This window comes from Conger conger, chromosome 4 (genome assembly GCF_963514075.1).
Source record: "Conger conger chromosome 4, fConCon1.1, whole genome shotgun sequence".
Taxonomy (NCBI): domain Eukaryota; kingdom Metazoa; phylum Chordata; class Actinopteri; order Anguilliformes; family Congridae; genus Conger; species Conger conger.
The window spans coordinates 44,954,384-44,973,400 of NC_083763.1; the positions used below are offsets into that span (position 1 = coordinate 44,954,384).

General features: G+C 46.9%; 2 protein-coding genes across 2 annotated transcripts in view; both read left to right on the plus strand.

Moving 5' to 3' along the window:
• crocc2 (ciliary rootlet coiled-coil, rootletin family member 2) overlaps positions 1-6,350 on the plus strand; it is a 50,690-nt gene extending 44,340 nt beyond the window's left edge. Inside the window, exons 32-36 of the mRNA XM_061238968.1 lie at positions 813-962; positions 1,415-1,606; positions 2,424-2,555; positions 4,844-5,023; positions 5,380-6,350. Of these exons, the coding sequence (XP_061094952.1) occupies positions 813-962; positions 1,415-1,606; positions 2,424-2,555; positions 4,844-5,023; positions 5,380-5,463 (738 nt within the window). The 3' untranslated portion in view covers positions 5,464-6,350. The remainder of the gene's footprint in view (positions 1-812; positions 963-1,414; positions 1,607-2,423; positions 2,556-4,843; positions 5,024-5,379) is intronic.
• Positions 6,351-7,210: 860 nt separating this feature from the next.
• sned1 (sushi, nidogen and EGF-like domains 1) overlaps positions 7,211-19,017 on the plus strand; it is a 38,917-nt gene continuing 27,110 nt past the window's right edge. The window contains exons 1-5 of the mRNA XM_061238787.1: positions 7,211-7,784; positions 14,128-14,415; positions 14,680-14,820; positions 17,603-17,765; positions 18,698-18,823. Of these exons, the coding sequence (XP_061094771.1) occupies positions 7,572-7,784; positions 14,128-14,415; positions 14,680-14,820; positions 17,603-17,765; positions 18,698-18,823 (931 nt within the window). The 5' untranslated portion in view covers positions 7,211-7,571. The remainder of the gene's footprint in view (positions 7,785-14,127; positions 14,416-14,679; positions 14,821-17,602; positions 17,766-18,697; positions 18,824-19,017) is intronic.

Sequence of the window (19,017 nt, forward strand, 5' to 3'; positions counted from 1 at the left end):
TCGAATCCCCGTCGGCCGGGGCCTCTCTGTGCGGAGTTTGCATGTTCTCCCCGTGTCTGCGTGGGTTTCCTCCGGGTACTCCGGTTTCCTCCCACAGTCCAAAGACATGCACGTTAGGCTGATTGGAGAGTCTAAATTGCCCATAGGTATGAGTGTGTGAGTGAATGGTGTGTGAGTGAATGGTGTGTGTGCCCTGTGATGGACTGGCGACCCGTCCAGGGTGTATTCCTGCCTTTCGCCCAATGTATGCTGGGATAGGCTCCAGCCCCCCTGCGACCCTGTTCAGGATAAGCGGGTTCAGATAATGGATGGATGGATGGAGTGGTCGTCTGGCACTAGAAGGTTGCTGGTTTAATCCCCCACGTTGGGTGTGTCAAAGTGTCCCAGAGCATGACACCTAACCCCCAATTGCTCCCAAAGAGCTGGTTGGTGCCTTGCATGGCAGCCTATCGCCATTGGTGTGTGAGTGTGAGTGTGAATGGGTGAATGAGAGGCATTCATTGTGAAGTGCTTTGGATAAAAGCTCTATATAAATGCAGCCCATTGGACTCATTTCAAGATTTGCCAATGGGGCAAGAAAATTTCACTTGTCAAGCAAACAGTAGCAAAACAAGCAAATATGTGCTACTTGAGAGAAAATAATAATATCTTGTAAAGACTGTTATTTTTGTGATGGGTCTGCCAAGTAGTGAGAGTGCAAGGTCATGGTGACCTAGTGTAGGGTTTAATGGAGGTGTGCTGGAGAAAGGAGGTGGAAAGGGCTCCAGCTTCTGAGATTAAGAGATCGCCCCGGCTGGGTGGTTTATCCTCAGGAACATCTGGACGTGGCACGAGAGAGCCTGTCGGAGTGTAAGAAGCAGAACCACATGCTGGCGGAGAGGGTCCAGAACCTGCAGCGAGCCCAGGAGGAGGCTGAGCTCAGGGCCCGAGACCTGGAGAGCCAGACCAGGGCGCTGCAGGAGGTGAGTTGGGGGGGAGGGGGAGAGTGTTGGGCACCGGAAGGCGGTCAAAGAGGTGCATGGAGGGGTTGCGGGGAAGAACTTGTTGGGGGCGCGAGATGGGAAGCGGTCATGTAGAACACAGGAGACGGTGACTCGTGACAGGTGTTGGCTTGAGGGCATTGCTATAGGGAGAGAAGTGGTGCAAGCAGGGCTTTACACAAACATTTTTCCAAGCAGTACTGTTGAAAAATTTAGGAGCACTTTATTGCATCCCAGTCAGTAGGTGTGCTCCTAAATTATTCCAATTAGCACACATAACTTCGTTTGGGAAAATACTGCTAAGTGCAGTGCAGAGCCCTAGAGAGGGATGGGGAAGGCCAAGTGGTGAACCGAGGATGGGATTTTGAAAGTTTTTGAAAGTGGAAGGCCTGGAGTTGTGATGGCCTGTTGTACCTTGTGTGGTCGACCCTCAGGCCTTGAGACAGAGGCAGAGCGAGGAGCTGGAGGCCTCTCGGAAGCTGGAGGAGGAGCGGAGCGGCCTGCAGGAGAAGCTGTGCAGCCTGCAGGGCGCCCTGGAGAAGCAGGAGGGTGAGAGGAACGAGCTGGAGCGGGAGCTGGCCAAGATGGGCAAAGACAAGGGCTCCCTGCGGAGAGCCCTGGATAAGGTGAGTGCCTTCTAACATCCTCTACCTCTTTGGAAGTCTGGTTCTCTCCCAAAACCTGCAGAACCAAACATTCAACCATTCATCTGTCCATTACCTAACTGACGTTTCCTGATCTGGATTCCAGGGGAGAGGGGTGGCAAATGCCTATCCCAGCATGCATTTGGTGAGAGGCAAGAAAAGGCAAACCCTGAACAGGCCGCCAGTCCATCTCAGGGCACACGCACCATTCACTCACACAATCATATCTACAGGCAATATAGACTCTCCAATTAGCCTAGTACCTGGAGGAACCCATACGGACATGGAAAGCACATGCAAACTCCACACACAAAGGCCCTGACTGATAACTTACATACATACGTACATCTCAGAATCATTTATTTTACATACCCTGCAAACCTCCAGTGCCTAATATCATGCCTTACCCTCCAGTTTTTGCTATGTTCTGTGTCCGGTATAATTACAAAAGCACATTTGCTGCTTTTTTTATCCTTCAGTGACAAAAGTCGCTGCATTACTTGGACCTTGGAGGGTGTGATTCACTCAGTTCATCCAGGAACTCCATTTTGTCCTTGTTGGACCTATTCCAGAATCTGCAACAGGTTCTACTGTACATAGCGTTCCAGGTGGAGTCCTCATTGGCCCATTACCCTCAGATGCCCCTCTTTGACCTCTCCTTAATTTCCCACCACTTGAATAATGGAAACATGAAAACATTGGGCCGGTGTGTGGCCTCTGCTACACGCATTACGTGGGGAGTATGTGACGGTCACCGCGGTGATGGCAAAGCCATGTGTCACTGCTGTGCTGCTGTCAGGTGGAGCTGGAGAAGCTGAGGCAGGAGGAGCAGGCGGTCAGCTCGGGCCGTGAGAGGGAGGAGCTGGAGCAGACCGTGAGCAGCCTGGAGCAGGAGCTGAGCCTACTGCAGGCCGAGGTGCAGCAGCTGCAGGTGAGAGTCACATCCTCTCTTCAAGAACAGACCTGGGTCCATCCATCCATCCATTATCTTAACCCGCTTATCCTGAACAGGGTCCCAGGGGGGCTGGAGCCTATCCCAGCATACATTGGGCGAAAGGCAGGAATACACCCTGGACATGTCGCCAGCCCATCACAGGGCACACACACCATTCACTCACACACTCCTACCTACTGGCAATTTAGACTCTCCGATCAGCCTCACCTGCATGTCTTTGGACTGTGGTAGGAAACCGGAGTACCCGGAGGAAACCCACGCAGACACGGGGAGAACATGCAAACTCTGCACAGAGAGGCCCCGGCCTACCGGGATTCGAACCCAGGAACTCCTTGCTACGAGGTGGAAGTGCTACCCACTGCACCATCCATGCCGCCCCTAGACCTGGGTCAAATACGTCATTGTTTTGACCCAGGTCAGCCTGTAGCCTAGTGGCTAAGGTACAAGACAGGACCTGGAAGGTTGGTGGTTCAAGCCCTGGTGTAGCCACCATAAGATCCAACCAGATGTTGGGCCTTGAGCATGGCCCTTAACCCCATAGTGCTCCAAGAGCGACTGTCCACTGCTTAGCTGAATCGACTGTAAGTTGCTTTGGATAAAAGCATGAGCTAAATAACTGTAATGTAATGCTTTGGATTGAAATACTTTTCTGTGCTCGATTGATCTTGCCTGGTGCATGTGAACCATCCAAGAAGACCAGAAGGTGGGGGTTTGCACTTTTTGTGAATATTTCATCAGTTCCGATACATCAGACAAGTTTGAAAGGTATTTGGTGCCATCCAGGTTTGGAAAGTAAAAGTCCTCCCCAGCATTTTGTTCCAAGAACCTGGATTTGCTAATTAGCACAGTTATTCAGTCAAGAGGTAGAAATAGTTAAAGAAATCAGCTTTAACTTCATGGGTGGAAGAAACTCACGGAAGGACATTCCACCTCTACTTCTAAGAATCTTTGTGTTTATTACATACTCGGTATGGGATAAGTAGGTTTCTCAAATTTTTCAAAAGAAAAATATATGTTCAGGCATTTTTAAGTATTTGTCATTACGTCCTGTATAAGTTGAATAAATAGGTTGCATTAGTGAACTTTATTTGGAGGACTTATGTGAGCCATTATAAATAGGTATTTGTGATTAAACTTAAAAGTACACATTAGAGAGGTTGTTGCGTTGTTCCTGTCTTGCAGTCAACAGTGCTGTTTAGCTTTTTCTGAAACCTTTTGGTGGTTTTGTCCATGCTCTACTTTGGAGGGGACCCATTCCAAAGGCAAACACTAAAGCTACTTTAAATATAACTGAATTTGGAGCATTTATGAAAGTCTTAAAGGCCCAAATGCATATTTCTCGTGTTTTTGAGCTTTTCATATCATCCGGGAGCTTTCGTTTTGTGTTCCATACTGATCCAAGTAAAACAATTGCAATTGTGGCATAGGTACGCATATTTTAGGATCTAACTGCTATTTTTCCGAGCTGTTTGTAAAACGATTTCCCACGTGACTCAGTGAGCACTTTATTAGGTATTTATTACTTATTTTTAGGCTTATTGGTCTTCTGCTGCTGTAGCCTATCCACATAGAGGTTTGACATGTTGTGTGTCTCAGAGATGCTCTTCTGCATACCACTGTTGTAATGTGTGGTTATTTGCATTACTGTCACCTTCCTGTCAGCTTCCACCAGTCTGGCCCTTCTCCTCTGACCTCTCATTAACAATGTGTTTCTGCCCACAGAACTGCTGCTCACTGGATGTTTTTTGTTTTTTGCTCCATTTTCTGCAAACTCTAGAGACTGTTGTGCATGAATATCCCAGGAGATCAACAGTTTCTGACATACGAAAACCACCCTGTCTGGCACCAACAATCATTCCATGGTCAAAGTCACTTAGATCACATTTATTCTCCATTCTGACATTTGGTCTGAACAACAGCTGAACCTCTTGACCATATCTGCATGCTTTTATGCATTTAGTTGCTTCCACATGATTGGCTATATTTTCATATTTGCATTAACTAGCTGGTGTACCGGTCTACCTAATAAAGTGCTCAGTGAGTGTATGCTTTTGCGTAATTATCAGATGACCAGGATAGCTGACCACAGGATGCATGCAGAGGGGGAGGGACAAATGGGGTCTGCGGGCAGGGTGAAATCCAGTGATGTAGGTTTTCAAAAACCTGCTCTTCTCAAACTAAATCCAGGAACAAAACGCTGATGCATGTGGGCCTTTAATGCAAACATGAGTTGGTGAAGCGCTGGTTGTTGTGTTACTGCCCAGGCCGTGATCACCCAGCTGGAGCGGGCCCACGCGCAGCGCCTCCTGGAGATGACGTCACGGCACCGTCAGGAGATGGAGCTGGAGACGGAGCGGCTGCGGGGGACGCAGCAGCAGGCCGAGCGGGCCCTGGAGTCCCGTGAGAGAGCCCACCGGCAGAGGGTCAAGTGCCTGGAAGAACAGGTGAGCCTAGCATCCGGCCTGTTAGCGCACTGCAAAAACTAAAAAATAAGTCAATCTCAACAAGTGTTTTTATCTTATATTCAGAAAATCTAATTTCTATTGTTTATTTGCTAAAAAAAAACAAAAAACGATTGCCAATGAGGTGTGACAGTTTTGTCGCATTTCAACATTTGCCAATGTGGTAAGAAAATTTTACTTGTCAAATAATACCTTAAAACAAGGTATATTTTCTACTTTTAAAGTGTCATTGCAAGACTAAAACACTTGTTAAGACTTATTCTTCAGTTTTGGAGATGGGGAACTGTCCCTGGTTCCCACCTCCTCCACCCCTGACCTCCTACCTGTCCTCCACGCAGGTGTGCACACTCAAAGAGCAGCTGGAGCAGGAGATGAGGAGGAGGCAAGCCTACGTCAACCAGATGCTCCGCCCAGGGATGTAGCCCCAACCACACCCGGAACTTTCCGCCACCGTGTGTTGCGAGTCACCGCCCCGTCTCACACGTGTGAATCGATGAGATCGGCCTCCCTGGAATCGCTGTATAGCTCTCTAAGCAGCTTCGACGGCAAAGAAGGAAAACCCAAGGAATCTCTGGGAACACTGAGGCAACACACGTACAACTGGATTTCACTAATCTGCGAGAAAACAAGAAACAATGAAAGTGCTGTTTCATAGCGCATTGCCGGGGCAGATTGTCTGAAGGATTATAAAGAAACCATTACCGTAGCCGGTTATCTGTCTGCTAGTTATGTCATGTTTTTCAGGAGAGTACAATGTGAAGATCTCCATCTTCTTTCGATTCCACCACCAGTCTGTTTTCACATGTGAGATGTGGAACTTTGAGAGATAGATTTAGTTCTGAAAAGTAGGCCTGTGTTCAATGTAATATCTATGTGCCTTGTCCTAAACTATGACTTTCACAAAAATTCACCTTGAGTATTTTTATTCTTGTATTTCTTACACAAGTTTTAATTAATTTCAGTGATATTAAAACCATTTTTGTGTCTGAAAATTTCAGAGATGTGTTATTCAAGATGAAGGATTGTGAAGTCAGTATTTATCCTAAATTCCTGTGAATGAAAATATGCTGAATAAATAAAAGTATACAAATGATTTACTGTATATTGAAACAAATATTGATGTTAATTTAAATCAATGAAGAAATGATCTGCTGGTAAACTACCATTGTTATTAATAATTTTTTGTGAATGTTAGTTATTACACAATACTGATTGAGCAATTCACTGTGAAAACAATATTCGATACAATACATTTGTGACTGGTGATCTATTGCTTTGCGTGTTGAAAAATAAATGCATTTACCCAAAACTGTTCAGATTGGTGAAAACAGTTTATGAAGGATTTCAAGGAATCCATGCAAACATTTTTTCCAGAATGTGAAGTGCATTAGTAATGACCCTCTTTGTCAACTGAAGGTTCTAGAAGGTGAAAGCTGTAGTCTCTGCTTTCTGTTGCCAGCAAACTCTCTGGGTCAGTGCTCTCTTTCACAAAATATTACATAAATATATTTACAGTCCAACAATTCAAGAACATTTTGTTTATACTTTTAAAGTTGTTGCCGCTTGTTTAAGGTAAGCACAGTTTTGGACGGAAGCCATCTTTGCACAATTTTGAAATGCAACTTGTAATAGTGCATTCATATTAATATTGGAAGTAAATTTGTTCGAACTGTCTTTATTTTGTGTAAACAAAATTGAAATTTGGAATGATGGAATAAACATTTTCCTTTAGTTTATTCCATCATTTTATTATTTGTATAATTATAACCAAGAGAGAGAGAAATTGGCATTTGTATTCACAGACTTTTCAAGACTCTCGGTCTTGTTTGAGTATATGCACTTTGTAATTCCTGCCTGTGCTGTTAATGTACTTTTCAGTCTGTGTAACATGGTCAAAACTACTTAGGTACTGTACGTTTACCGAGGCAAGGGTTAAGAAGCAAGGGAAAGCCTTGTCAGAGTTTCTTTAAAGCAGCTCTTTCATTATCATAGCTCCGCCCAGCGGTTATCCAGTTACCGGCCTCTGTCGCGCCATTGGCTGTCAGGACATAATTATGCAAGGTAGTGAATCCCAAGGGGGGTGGGGCTGGGACTGAAAGAACTCTTTTGGCAGGCAGAATAGAGCTTTTATTGAGGATATTTCTAAGCTAACCATCAGGGACCAAATAGCTGGATTGTAAAAATTTTCAGAGCTGATTCCGCTCCTGCTCCCTTTTTTTCCATTCCTCCGCTCCCTCTTTCAGTGGGAATCCAGCGTGGCTCGCAAACACCCAGAAGCAAGCAGAATGCGAGGAATCTGCCCCCTAGTCTCGGATTATCAGCCCCAGTAACGGGGGGCAAGCGCTCAAAAAAAGAGGAGAAAAGAGAAGTGAGAAGATTTAGGGGAAAGCAGCTGTGAAGGAGGAGGTGGTGGAGGGTACGGTCCCCCCTGCTACCCCTGGTGTCCGGCCCCCTTCCCCGTCCCCGCTCCTCCCTGCGCCCCGGGTCCTGTGAGGTCTCCCCTCCATCCCCCTGACAGGCTGCCGTGGAGATGGGACCTGGAGCCCTGCTGCCCTGCCTGTGCGCGCTTCTCTCCCTGGACCTCCCGGTGCCGGTGGAGCCGGCGGTGCCCCTGGAGGACTTCTACCCCTTCGGCCAGGACGAGGGGGACTCCCAGACCATCAAGCAGGACGACGGGGGCTCCGGGCTGGTGGAGATCTCCGTGGCGTACCCCTTCTTTGGCGACCGGCACACGGGGCTCTATGTGAGTAGAATGTGACTCGGCGGGGTGCTGTCTTGTAGGTCCGGTCCGGTTCAGGTGGTGTAGGTGTGTGTGGAGCTTGTCTAGGTGGGACCAGCGACCCCACGTGCGGGCGACCGGGGAGTAGGGGGATGACTTGAGCGAGCTCAGGTGCTGCGTGGTCCTCCGCTGCCGGTCCTGCGGTCTGCAGAGTGTCGCGTGGCTTTCCGCACGGCAGCTCACCAAAACATACACGCGTGTACACACACACACACACACACACCACACACACACACATAAGCAGAGCACCTTCCGGAGAATTCCAGCTGCAGGAAAGAGGCTGCTTTCAGTCGTTCGTGAGAATGACTTGCGCAGTTCCTGGTGCGGTTTGAGCAAGATAATATCGGAGAGGTAGAGTTCTCTGGCGTGTTGTGTTTTGATCTGGGGCTGTCGTTTACAAAGCTCGGTCGTAACACGTTTCAGGCCCGAGCCCTGTAAACGAACACCACCTGTCGCGAATGTGCATCCCGGCGGCTGCCCTGAAACGCTCCCGTCACCCCGACCGTTAACCGCCGTGCACCGTGGGTAGAGGTGCAGCGGCAACAAAGAGTCAAAGGTGCGTCGTCAGGGTTACGGTCCGACCAGGGGACGATTGAGGTCAACCCCCAAGAGGAAAAGAGTTACAGCGTGCAGCACTGGGGGTAGAACTGCCCTGCATTGAACTCTGAGAGCATTGCTTTGTGGGTGGTATGTGCAGCGTTTCTGACAACTTGTTTTTCTTGCCATTAACGACGCTGTGCCTCCAAATGTGCTCATTATCTGTAACTGCAGTAAAAGATATTGTGCTCTCTGGATGACAGAAGCTGTGGACTGGCATCTCTCCTCAAATTTGAAACTGGTGAAAAATTAAGGCATGATGAGGCAAGTCGAAGATAATGCTCACGATCGGAGATTTGATTATGAGAGGCGCGATAAAGATCAAAGAATGTGATACACTGTTTGGTGCTCGCTGAATATGATTAATTCTACTTCTCCTGTGCAGTGCATTGGGTGTAGCTGAGGTTACTCTAGGTTGAGGGTTGACCCACCTAGCGCTATGCACAGCTTGTGGCAGGCAAATATTGCGGTCACATTTATTTTAAAACATCGCGCCAAATCGATTATACAACAAGCCTGCGTGCGTGCGAGGCACATGTCCCTGACACGAGAAAGCCACTTTGAACAGGTGAGATTTCAATAAGCGAATTCAGCGGGGTGAAAGCGCATGGATAATTTCTTCCGGGAGGGCATTCCAAGCCTTTGGGCCATAGCAACAGAGAGGCAGTAGAACCAAACGATTTGAGGTGGTTCTCGAATGTTGTCTCATGGTATTACAGTACTCGGCCCCAAAAACAATAGCCGCACTCAAAACTGTGAACCCCGCTAACCCCCCCCCCCACCCCCCACCCCCCGCCAATCCTGCCTCCCACTCTCCCCAGTGGCCCACGGCATGTGGGTCCGTTCTCACACGCTCACGCTTCAAGACCCGAGCGTGCGTCCGCGGGGTGTCGGGCCGGTCGCGGCCCTCCCGGGACCCCGGCGGTACCGCCGCGGGTTCCTTCCACCCGGCCCCCGTGACCCCCACAATTTTGGCTCCCCCTTCTCCAGTTGCTGCGCTGTCCTTTGTTTTGTTTTGCGTCTGGGAGTTCTCACATGTTGCCGGAGCCCTCTCCTCCCCCTCAGATAACAGCGCAGGGTCTTCCCTCCGGACCGGGCCAGCTGTTCTATCTGAGGGAGGAACGGGCCTTGTAACACAACACAGATGCATCTGTGCAGCGCCTCAGGAGCGCAAAAACAATACAGGGTTCGGATTAACTAATCTTACGGCTGGTTAGGCCGAAGGGGTGGGAGGACAGGATCCAAGGCTAACGAGGAAAAGCGTAACTTTAAAAGCAGATGTGCAGAAAAGAGAAGCCGTAATCACGGGCACTGAGACAGAACAGATAGCCGTTGGTCTAATAAAAAACATAATGTTGTCACTGAGTGACTAATGGACGTCTCATAATGATGGACAGAAGCAACATCAAAGCGTATCCGTTTAGCTGATATATAGCCATGAGAAAGGCGTTACGGTAGGTTTTGGACATTGGGGTTCCTCTTGAAGAGTTAATTGATTTAAACAGTTACAACCAACAATCGAGCTAAGAGAAATGGTCTCGGAAGGGCCTCTGACAGGAGATAGTGAGCGTAAAAGCCGAACAGATTGCATCAAAGCACTCCAATTGAGGTCAGTGTAACTGTCAAGAGCTGGGGTGCGCCACTAGGGCCGATCTGTTTCAGGGTTTCGTGCCAACTTCTGCTCTTAATTATTTAATTAGCTCAATCATATCTTGATCTGAAATTTGTATAAGCACCAGCTATAGCTGCAGGCTTGAAGTGTATCCTAAAGAACTTGCTGTGCTCTTTTAAGTACAGGGGTGAACCGGTGTAGTTTATGGAGTTGTCAGAGAACAACAACTAAGGTAATTGGTTGGAACAAAAACCAGCATGCACAATGGCTGCAGGATTGGAGTCGTGCACTCCTGGTCAAGAGTGAAACCTTAGCCTCGCACCCATTAAAAAAGCAAATGGAGTGGACCAGCTTAGCACACTTTGCAGGGGGGGTTGGATTCAAGTGCCTTGCTTTATATCAAGAAAAGCATTTGTTATTCTAAGCTGTATTGCTATTGTATCTGGGCTAAATTCAATTGAGCAGATCTGAAAATTAATTTTCCTCTGGCAAGCTTGGAGTTATTTACTCAAGATTGGCTGCCCCCTTTGTTTATTATTGCGAGATACATGCTGAAGAGACCAATACCGTCACACCAGGAGGAAATGTGCCCACCCCACACAGGCTAGGTCTTGGTACAACCTCAGTGATGAGCCGGTCATTGTCGGTTCAAGGTCCTGGCAGGGGAGACAGGATTAATTAACACCTGGGTTAAATTAATAATCGGGATGGACGAAAGGACCAGTGAAAGCTCCCCTCTGACCTGGGAAATCTGACGTTTTCCCAAGATGATCATCGGCCACCTTTTTTTTTTAAATTCAGGGGTTTATTTTGGCCTGAGGTCTTCCAGATTAAAGTTTATTTTAGCCTATAAATTACTTGGCTCCAAAGAAAACTACCCAAGGGAAACCCAGGATGTTTCCGGCAAAGAATTCCCCAAAAAATAACAAGGGATAGCGCTGGAGGGCAGAGCGGCACCGTGTGGGCCGGGGAGCAGGGAGAGGGGCCATCGTGTTGCCCCGTGCAAAAGCCAGCACGGCGCCCCAGCGTTAATGCCTCTCTGTCTTTCCTCCCGCTTCTTCCCCCTCCTCAAGTGCTGATACCGTTACATTACACGCTACTTAGCTGATGCCTTTATCCAAAGCGACTTACAGTTGATTAGACTAAGCAAAGGACAAACCTCCCTGAAGCAATGTGGGGTTAAGGGCCTTGCTCAAGGGCCCAACAGCTGTGCAGATCTTATCGCTACCTTTTTGTTATCTGCATCAGCAAACAGTCTTTGTTCTTTCAGGCACACTACACCCCTGCTCTGCATTTAAAAGTCACTTGATTTACAGCATTCCAATTCAATTCATTTGTATAGCACTTCTTACGGAAGACTGTCAGGAAGATTACAGAGTGAAAGAAGGGCAAAAAGAAAAAGGGAAAACACCAGGCCTGAACCCCGAAATAGCAAAAAAGATCTTGGTAGGGAGAAAAACCCTCAAAAAGCATCTAAGCACCAGCTTTATGCGCTGTAATTAATCACACCATCCAGTTCTCAGTGGAGCCATCCGTGTTTACTGTTGGCTGCCTTTATATGGCTACCTCTCGGCGGGCTTTGCTGTCAGGGTGTGGCTGGTCTGTAAGCACCTGGATGGACAGAAGCAGGCATGTGTGTGAACATACTGCAGCAAATTGATGTTTCTCTTGAGCTCCAGTTACTGTGACTTACGCCTGCCTCAGTTTCATAAAATACTTGGAGACTGAGAAAACGGCTCCTTAACTTTTTCCAGATGCTCTCGGTGAGCGGATTAAAAGCCAAAACATATTCCGGCATTAGTGCATAATCGCTAATTTTGCGTTCTGAGTGATTTCCTACATTTACTTTACAGGGATGTTCCCATCCCCCGCCAGCCCTATACCTCCCCTGCCCTCACCCCTTCCACTGCTGTACTGCAGTTAAAGTTGGCATGATGTCTGTTTGTTAGTTGTAGTGACAAGGAACGGGTGCCATTAAAATGTCACTTTGTATTGCAGCTCACCAATGATAGGAAAGTTTCAGCAGAGTTACAAATTCCAGCTTGAGAACCCCCACTTTGGTTTTGGGGTCAGCCATATCAAACACTCTGTATGTTTTGACAACCCAGGGGGCTCTGACAAGGAAAAGGTGTTGAAGTGAGAAGAGAACGAAGGCATGGTTGGTAGAGGCTGCTCGCCTGCGATTTCCTTCAGCGGGGTCACGTTCTTCGTTCGGTCATCCTCTTCCCGCTGCTGGGACTCTCCTGGCCTCTCGCGGTCTCTCACGGTCTCTCACGGTCACGCTGAGGACGCTGTGGTTGACCGTGCCGGAGATATCTCCTGTACCCTCTGCCTGACTTCCTTCGGGTTGACCACATTCTCACAGCGTCAGGCTTAATGCAGGGGAAGACTGCGGTCGGGTAATTAAGCCGGCCCTGCGTCAGGCCAAGCAAAACTTCCTGCAGAGCTGTTTTTACTGCACTGCAGGAACTCAGTCCTTCAAATTATGGTTTCCATACATGCAAGAGTTGAGATTATCTGATGCTGCTTTATCACCATGACATGGCACTGGAAGCGAGTGTGGAAAGGAGAGAGTTCAGGAGGTGATTAAGAGAAACAGGATAGGTGGTACAGGAGAAGACTTTTCTGGGCCGCACCTGCAGAAGATAAGCATGGGGTAATGTAACATGAATGAGGGCTATTCAGTAGGGCACAGTGTCCTGTTGACCGAAACACTGTATCTGTAGTCTCCCCTGATTTTCTCAAGGAGATTCAAGGTTTGTACAACATTTGCTGTGTACATCTCTAGAAAGATAACCCCTTTGCTAGGGCACTATATGTTGTTGGATGAACAGATTGGTTCAGATCCAGCTGCTAGCATAAATCGTTTATGTGGTCATTTAGGGGCACAACCATGGAAGGGCCACACAAATCATGTTTTAAAATTAAATTCTGCAGTAAATTCAGAGGACAAAGAGCTTTTTTGATGCTATTTTTCTTGCGCTGGTTCCCTGGTCGCCAACAAATACCCGCCCCCTCCCCCCACCCCCCCACCCAGTCTGCGATCGGTTGTCCCCTGTTACTTCTTGTTTAGGGTCAACAAAATCCTAGAGCTGGCTCTGGATTGCTTTGTTTTGTAGTACTTTACGGTATTTGCTCCCTAGTCTTCAGTAGTTATGTGGAAATTGCGTCATCCTGCCAAATCGGAAAAAAGAAGAAAAAGAAGTGTATGCCTCATTGTCAACACTACCCTAGAAAAACATTATAAGGCATTGATATTATTTTTTTCTCGTTCATGTTTACTGTCTGGGCTGGTTGGAGAAAGAAATCCAGGTCGACATTAGCAGTGTCTTCCAGGAAAGAGACTTGGCTGGTTCTGAGTGAACATGTGCTGTGGGCTCTGTGGGCTGCAGCCTGTGGCTGAGTCCGGGCGGCTGTGAGTTTATCACAGTGGACTTTCAGTCAACAGTGTGGAGGGCCAGCGAGGGTGAGAGCGGCCACCTCTTGGTTACTTTAGCGTTGGCATGGGCCTGTGGATTTTTGAGACGGTTGAAAGGCCTTGCCCCGAAAAGCCACTTCCTGGTGTGGCAGGGGACGGGACCCGAGGGCAGGTGTATGGGGCTGCACCCGGGTTTTCTCAGCTGCTCCCGTCTGCCTAGAACAAGGGTGCTGTTTGTTCGCCGAGGAAGTGGATACATCCGCCGGTGGTGCCTCTCCTGCCCGTGCTGCCACCCGCCCCCGCAGTGTCAACAGCCCTCTGTACACCTTGGCCCCTCTCCCTTTCCCTCTATCTCCCCCACACTCCACCCCTTCACCTTTTCACCGTACTGTGTACCCAGGTTGTATGCAGGTTCCCCGTCTTGATCCCTTCACAATTTCTGGCGCATCAAGGGTTTCAGTGCGAGCTCTGGTTGATCCCCAGAGAATTTTGTGGACCGTTTCAGAAACTGTTCTGAAATTTGACTGACCAAACACGAAGGACGTAAAAATATGAAAACGACCGCAGCACATGCGAAAAGCTTCCGTTGTGGAAAGGTAGCTGCTGCTCCGGGGAGGAGCGGTGAATGGGAGCAGTGTGGAGACCGTGTGCTGACGTAGTTGTGTGTGTCTGTGCCCCAGGTCAACAACAACGGTCTGGTGTCCTTCCTGAGAGAGGTGTCCCAGTTCACGCCCGTGGCCTTCCCCATCGCCGGCGACCGGAGGGCGGTTGCGCCGTTCTGGGCGGACGTGGACAATCGGCGGGCGGGACAGGTCTACTACAGGGAAAGCAAGGACCCCGCCATCCTGCAGAGGGCTACTGCTGATGTCCGCCGATACTTCCCAGAGTTCCCTACCTTCACTGCCTCCTGGGCTCTCATTGCCACCTGGCACCGAGTCACGTTTTTCGGAGGAAGCTCTTTCACACCGGTAACACTCTGAACCCTACTGTATAAACACTGTTACTGTGGTATAGTGCCAATGCATATTGCAAGGAAGATACATTAACATGCGTATCTTACATAACAGAGTGAATCATTGTGTTCACCAGGTATGTTCACCACTTGTGATACTTGACTGTAGATACCATTTGCATCTTTGAGGTCATATTGAAAGTCAGTCTGCTGCACTGTGAGGATTGTTCCTGTGTGGTCATGGCCTCTGGTTGCTAAACCTTTCTGACCTTTCCCTCAGGTGAATACCTTCCAAGTGGTCCTCATAACCGACGGAGAGCTTTCATTCACAGTCATCCAGTATCATGACATCACCTGGACTACTGGAATGCATGCCAGCAGCGGGGGGGACCTGGCTGGCCTGGGCGGCATCGCAGCACAGGTAGGGTCACCTGGTTCTTCTCAACAGTTAAAGGGTAATGAAACCCCAGCTTTTTGCCCAGTCTCCGCCCACTGCACAATTTAAAAAGATTATCAGTTGGGGGGGTTGGCATTCAGTGGCACGTCATAGTCAAGAATGACCACAAGCGAATGGAGAAATAAGATTGATGAATCTTATTAAATCCCACGTCAACTACATTATGATCCATAACCATGAAAAGTAGACTGACTAACAGCGGTGTTAACAACTTTTATAGGCAAATGCCGTGAGCTGTTAGCCACGGGCTTCTTGGAAATTAAATAAAAGTGCAAATCTGGGTTTTAAACCTGTTTTCTGTGCAGTAAGCCACACTGCGGCTTTCTGGTGTTTTGAAAATCTATGATTTTAATATACATATGACTACATTTTGTGTTCATTTAAAGACTTGTAACTGACTGTTCGTTTCATTCATGTGAAAACACCTGGAGAGATACACCTCTACTGAAACCAAGTTAATTTGATCTCTTTTACTGAAGAACTTCATATGCTTAAATGAGATGAAGCTGAAGGTTTTCAGGAGTATATTTTTCAAGCTTATAGAGATTGAGAGGGCATGAGCAGAAAGAGAGCAACTTGCTGAAGCTGTATCAACTGAGAGTGTGACTTGAAATTAAATTGATCAGCCCTAATGCTAACATCAGCCTGCTCTTCATCAAGGTATCAGCACAGATCTTTGACCTTGATGGAGAGCAGGCTGATGTTAGCATTAGGGCTGATCAATTTTATTTCCTGTCTTTTTTATTTGAGGCTTTCAGCAAATGCAAATTTTCACTGCAAAACATCGTTTTTTAAATTATTTTTTATTTCATCCTTGCGAAAGTATGGGCTTATCCAGTCTTGAATTTCCTGGGTGCCGCTATATTTGCATGTTTGCAATCCATCTAGGTAGCATGGTTGCTTGCCTTTGCTGTGTTGCAAGTGTCAATTTGCAGTCGCAAGCGAGACAGATACGGTACATGAAACTCTACCAAAGTATAGCAAATATGTGAAATGGCACATATTTTACCTTACCAGTTAGTCTTCAAGCAAAGAAATAGAATACGAGTCGGATAGTGCTTCAGAAATAACTCCAAATAATGTGACTCGTACAGGGAGATTGCAGATTGTGCTTCTTGTTTGGTGCTGCGATTTAGTCACTTTGAGTCGCATTTAAACAAGAAGAACAATTGCTAAATTTACTGGATGAGAAAATGTATACATAAATACATCATATACTTCCTTTTCTCTCCCATATCTGTCAGTCTTGCTTCCAGCCCTGGGGCACACTTGGAGTGTGCCTTCATGGGGGTTAAATTGGAGGGGCATGTTTCCTCCGTCAGGTGACGTATTTTTGCCACACAGCTACTGCCAGCTGCTGGCTACTGCCAGAAACACGCACGCTGGGGTGCACTTTTTTTGCACCCCTGGGATATAGCTATGCTATGCCCAGAAGCCCTGATAGCCATTGCTAGAGTGGAGACTGCCAGTCGTTGGTTTATAGTGGATGTTCAACCGCAATTCTAGTGCTAACTGAATCCATCATAGATATAGGAAGTATGGTCAGTCATTTATTTATTTCATGTTTAAATATTTCTTTATTTTGTTTACCTAACCAAAATGACTTGACTGCCTTCATCGCTAGCTTATAGCCTAATGTTTGTAGCTACAGCAACTTAACTGGCTTAACTATCTTGTGCACGCTATTCATTGAATGGCTACCAGAGTTCTATCTTGAATAAATTATTTCATAAAAGCAAGATGCCATCTACTGTGCGCTGCCAAGATTGAACCAGTAAATTAACCAATAAAAATTAACGTTTCATTCCCAAATTATAATTAGATCACTAGCTAGCTAGTTCATTGGAATGTTGTTGTATCTACATTAAGCTTAGCTTGGGATATAGCCAATCCTTTACACTGGGTAAATTTGGATTTGGAAATGTTAACCATCATAAGCCGTTCAGTAATTCTTTTGAGATGCATCGCTCTGTGTATTCTTTGGCTAGATGGAAAGCTAGCCAGGCAGTTACTGTATTCCTTAGCCTTTGTTGTCTAATATATTAGATCTGTTTATTTAAGACCATCTTTCGTACTGTGAAGGAACTCCATTTGGTTTAAAGACTGGGTCCACTGTCTGAGTTGCAGGCTTTCTGTTTCTAGAACTGGGCGATATGGCCGCAAATCAACATCACGATAATTTGATATATTTACCTTGATAACCATAAATACACAATAATTCTTGAGGGTCAAAGACATTACTTTTTAAACTACAATCATATCTTCCTGACAATAAAGGAATGCTTGCATGCATCTCATCTTATCTTAATATATTACCTTTTAATGAACATTTAAAAATATTTAACATTTGAATTAGTTATTTAACATTACACTAATACACAAACAATTAACATATTGGTAATTAAGATTGTAATGAACATTATTGACCTTGAAAATATTTCACAATGCACATTCAAGACAAATATTGAACTTGACTATTTAAGATGTGACCAGACTTTTAATATTAACTGCAAACTAAATATCTTATACAGTTACCTAAACATACATATTCAATCAAATATAACAGAATGTAAGCTATCTAGCTAAAGTCTTATACGTCTTATAAGCCCGATTTATGTCTGCAGATGGGCACCAATCGGATGCAAGGCTGTGACAATTGTCACTAGCTTCTCTTTGTCCTTTGTGGTGATGGGGACCATCACCCATCCAGGCCATCGCTGAGATAACCCCGCCACTGTGTTCCCAGGCAGGTTTCAACGCGGGTGACGGCAAGCGCTATTTCAACATCCCAGGGTCCCGCACTGACGACGTGGTGGACGTGGAGGTGACGACCAACGTGGGCTACCCTGGGCGCTGGGTCTTCCGCATCGACGATGCCCATGTACAAGTGGGAGGCTGCAATGCTTCAGGTGGGGCTCACCTGCTCTAGTGGGGGCTGGGAGCCAAGGGCGTCATTTTCTGTTTGACCTTTTTTGGGGGGACAGCTAAGCAGAGCGCAGTACCCTGAGACAAGTGGGGGGGATTTTACGTACAGCAGCACTGCAGTTATTTCTCAGAGGTAAACGAGCCAATAACTTCATTTTATGAAGGGACACAGGGCACAGCACATTTGGCCCAGTTTGAATAGAGGCTGAACATTGCGGGGGACAGATATGGCTTTCTCAGATATACGGGTCCCCCTGTCCCCCCTGACAGCATTGCAATATACATAACAATAAGTCCATCTCAACAAGAATTTAAGTCTTAAAGAATTTGAGACAACAGTATTGCCAATAAGGTGAACTAGTTTCACTCATTTCAAGATTTGCCAATGGAATAAGAAAAATTCACTTGTCAAGCAAACAACTTAAAACCAGCTAATGTTTTTTACTTAAGAGAAAAAAAAAACTTAAGTCTTATTACAAGATTATAGCCCTTATTAAGACAGTCCTTTTTTGCAGTGTACATTCCGTTTCAGGGAAAGAGATGCACCAGGGACTGCTGCTGAATCCTAATGATTTTAGGCTAATGACTACTAATATAATTGGGAATTTTGAATTGAGAGACAATAAATAAAATGGGGGAAGAAATCCGATTGGTAAAAGGAAAAGAAAACAGCTGTGCTCTGAATATAGGGCGCAGGTGTGCCCTGTGCACCGTAGTAAACCTCAGGCCATTTCCACCTGCCTAAACATTCCGTGGATGTTTTGTGGTGCAAACCTTCCCACCAAATTTCCACTGTGGTTTACGGAGCCTTCTAGAGTTTAAAGGGCCGTCTATGGGTTTTGCAGTTGTGTTCCTGGCTTTATCGGTTGAATCAGAGTGTTTATTAAAGGTCTGCTTTCTGTCCTCTTCCCTCCAGCTTCTGTGTGTCCCAACCTGAGGCCGTGCATGAACGGGGGGCGCTGCATCGACGACTGCATCACGGGCAACCCCTCCTTCACCTGCTCGTGCCTGGCCGGATTCACCGGGCGGAGGTGTCAGATAGGTGGGCCAATAGGAAATAGGAATACGACCCTGTTAAGATAGAGGCTCTCTGTTTGTACCGGTTCAGGGCGAGCTGACCCGCTGCAGGGTTCGGTAAACGCATTACTCCCATCCCATCTGCTTTACGTGTACATATTGCAGGGTTATGTGGCTTCGGGGCGTAAGGTGCTTTCAAGCCATGTGTTTCCCACCCAG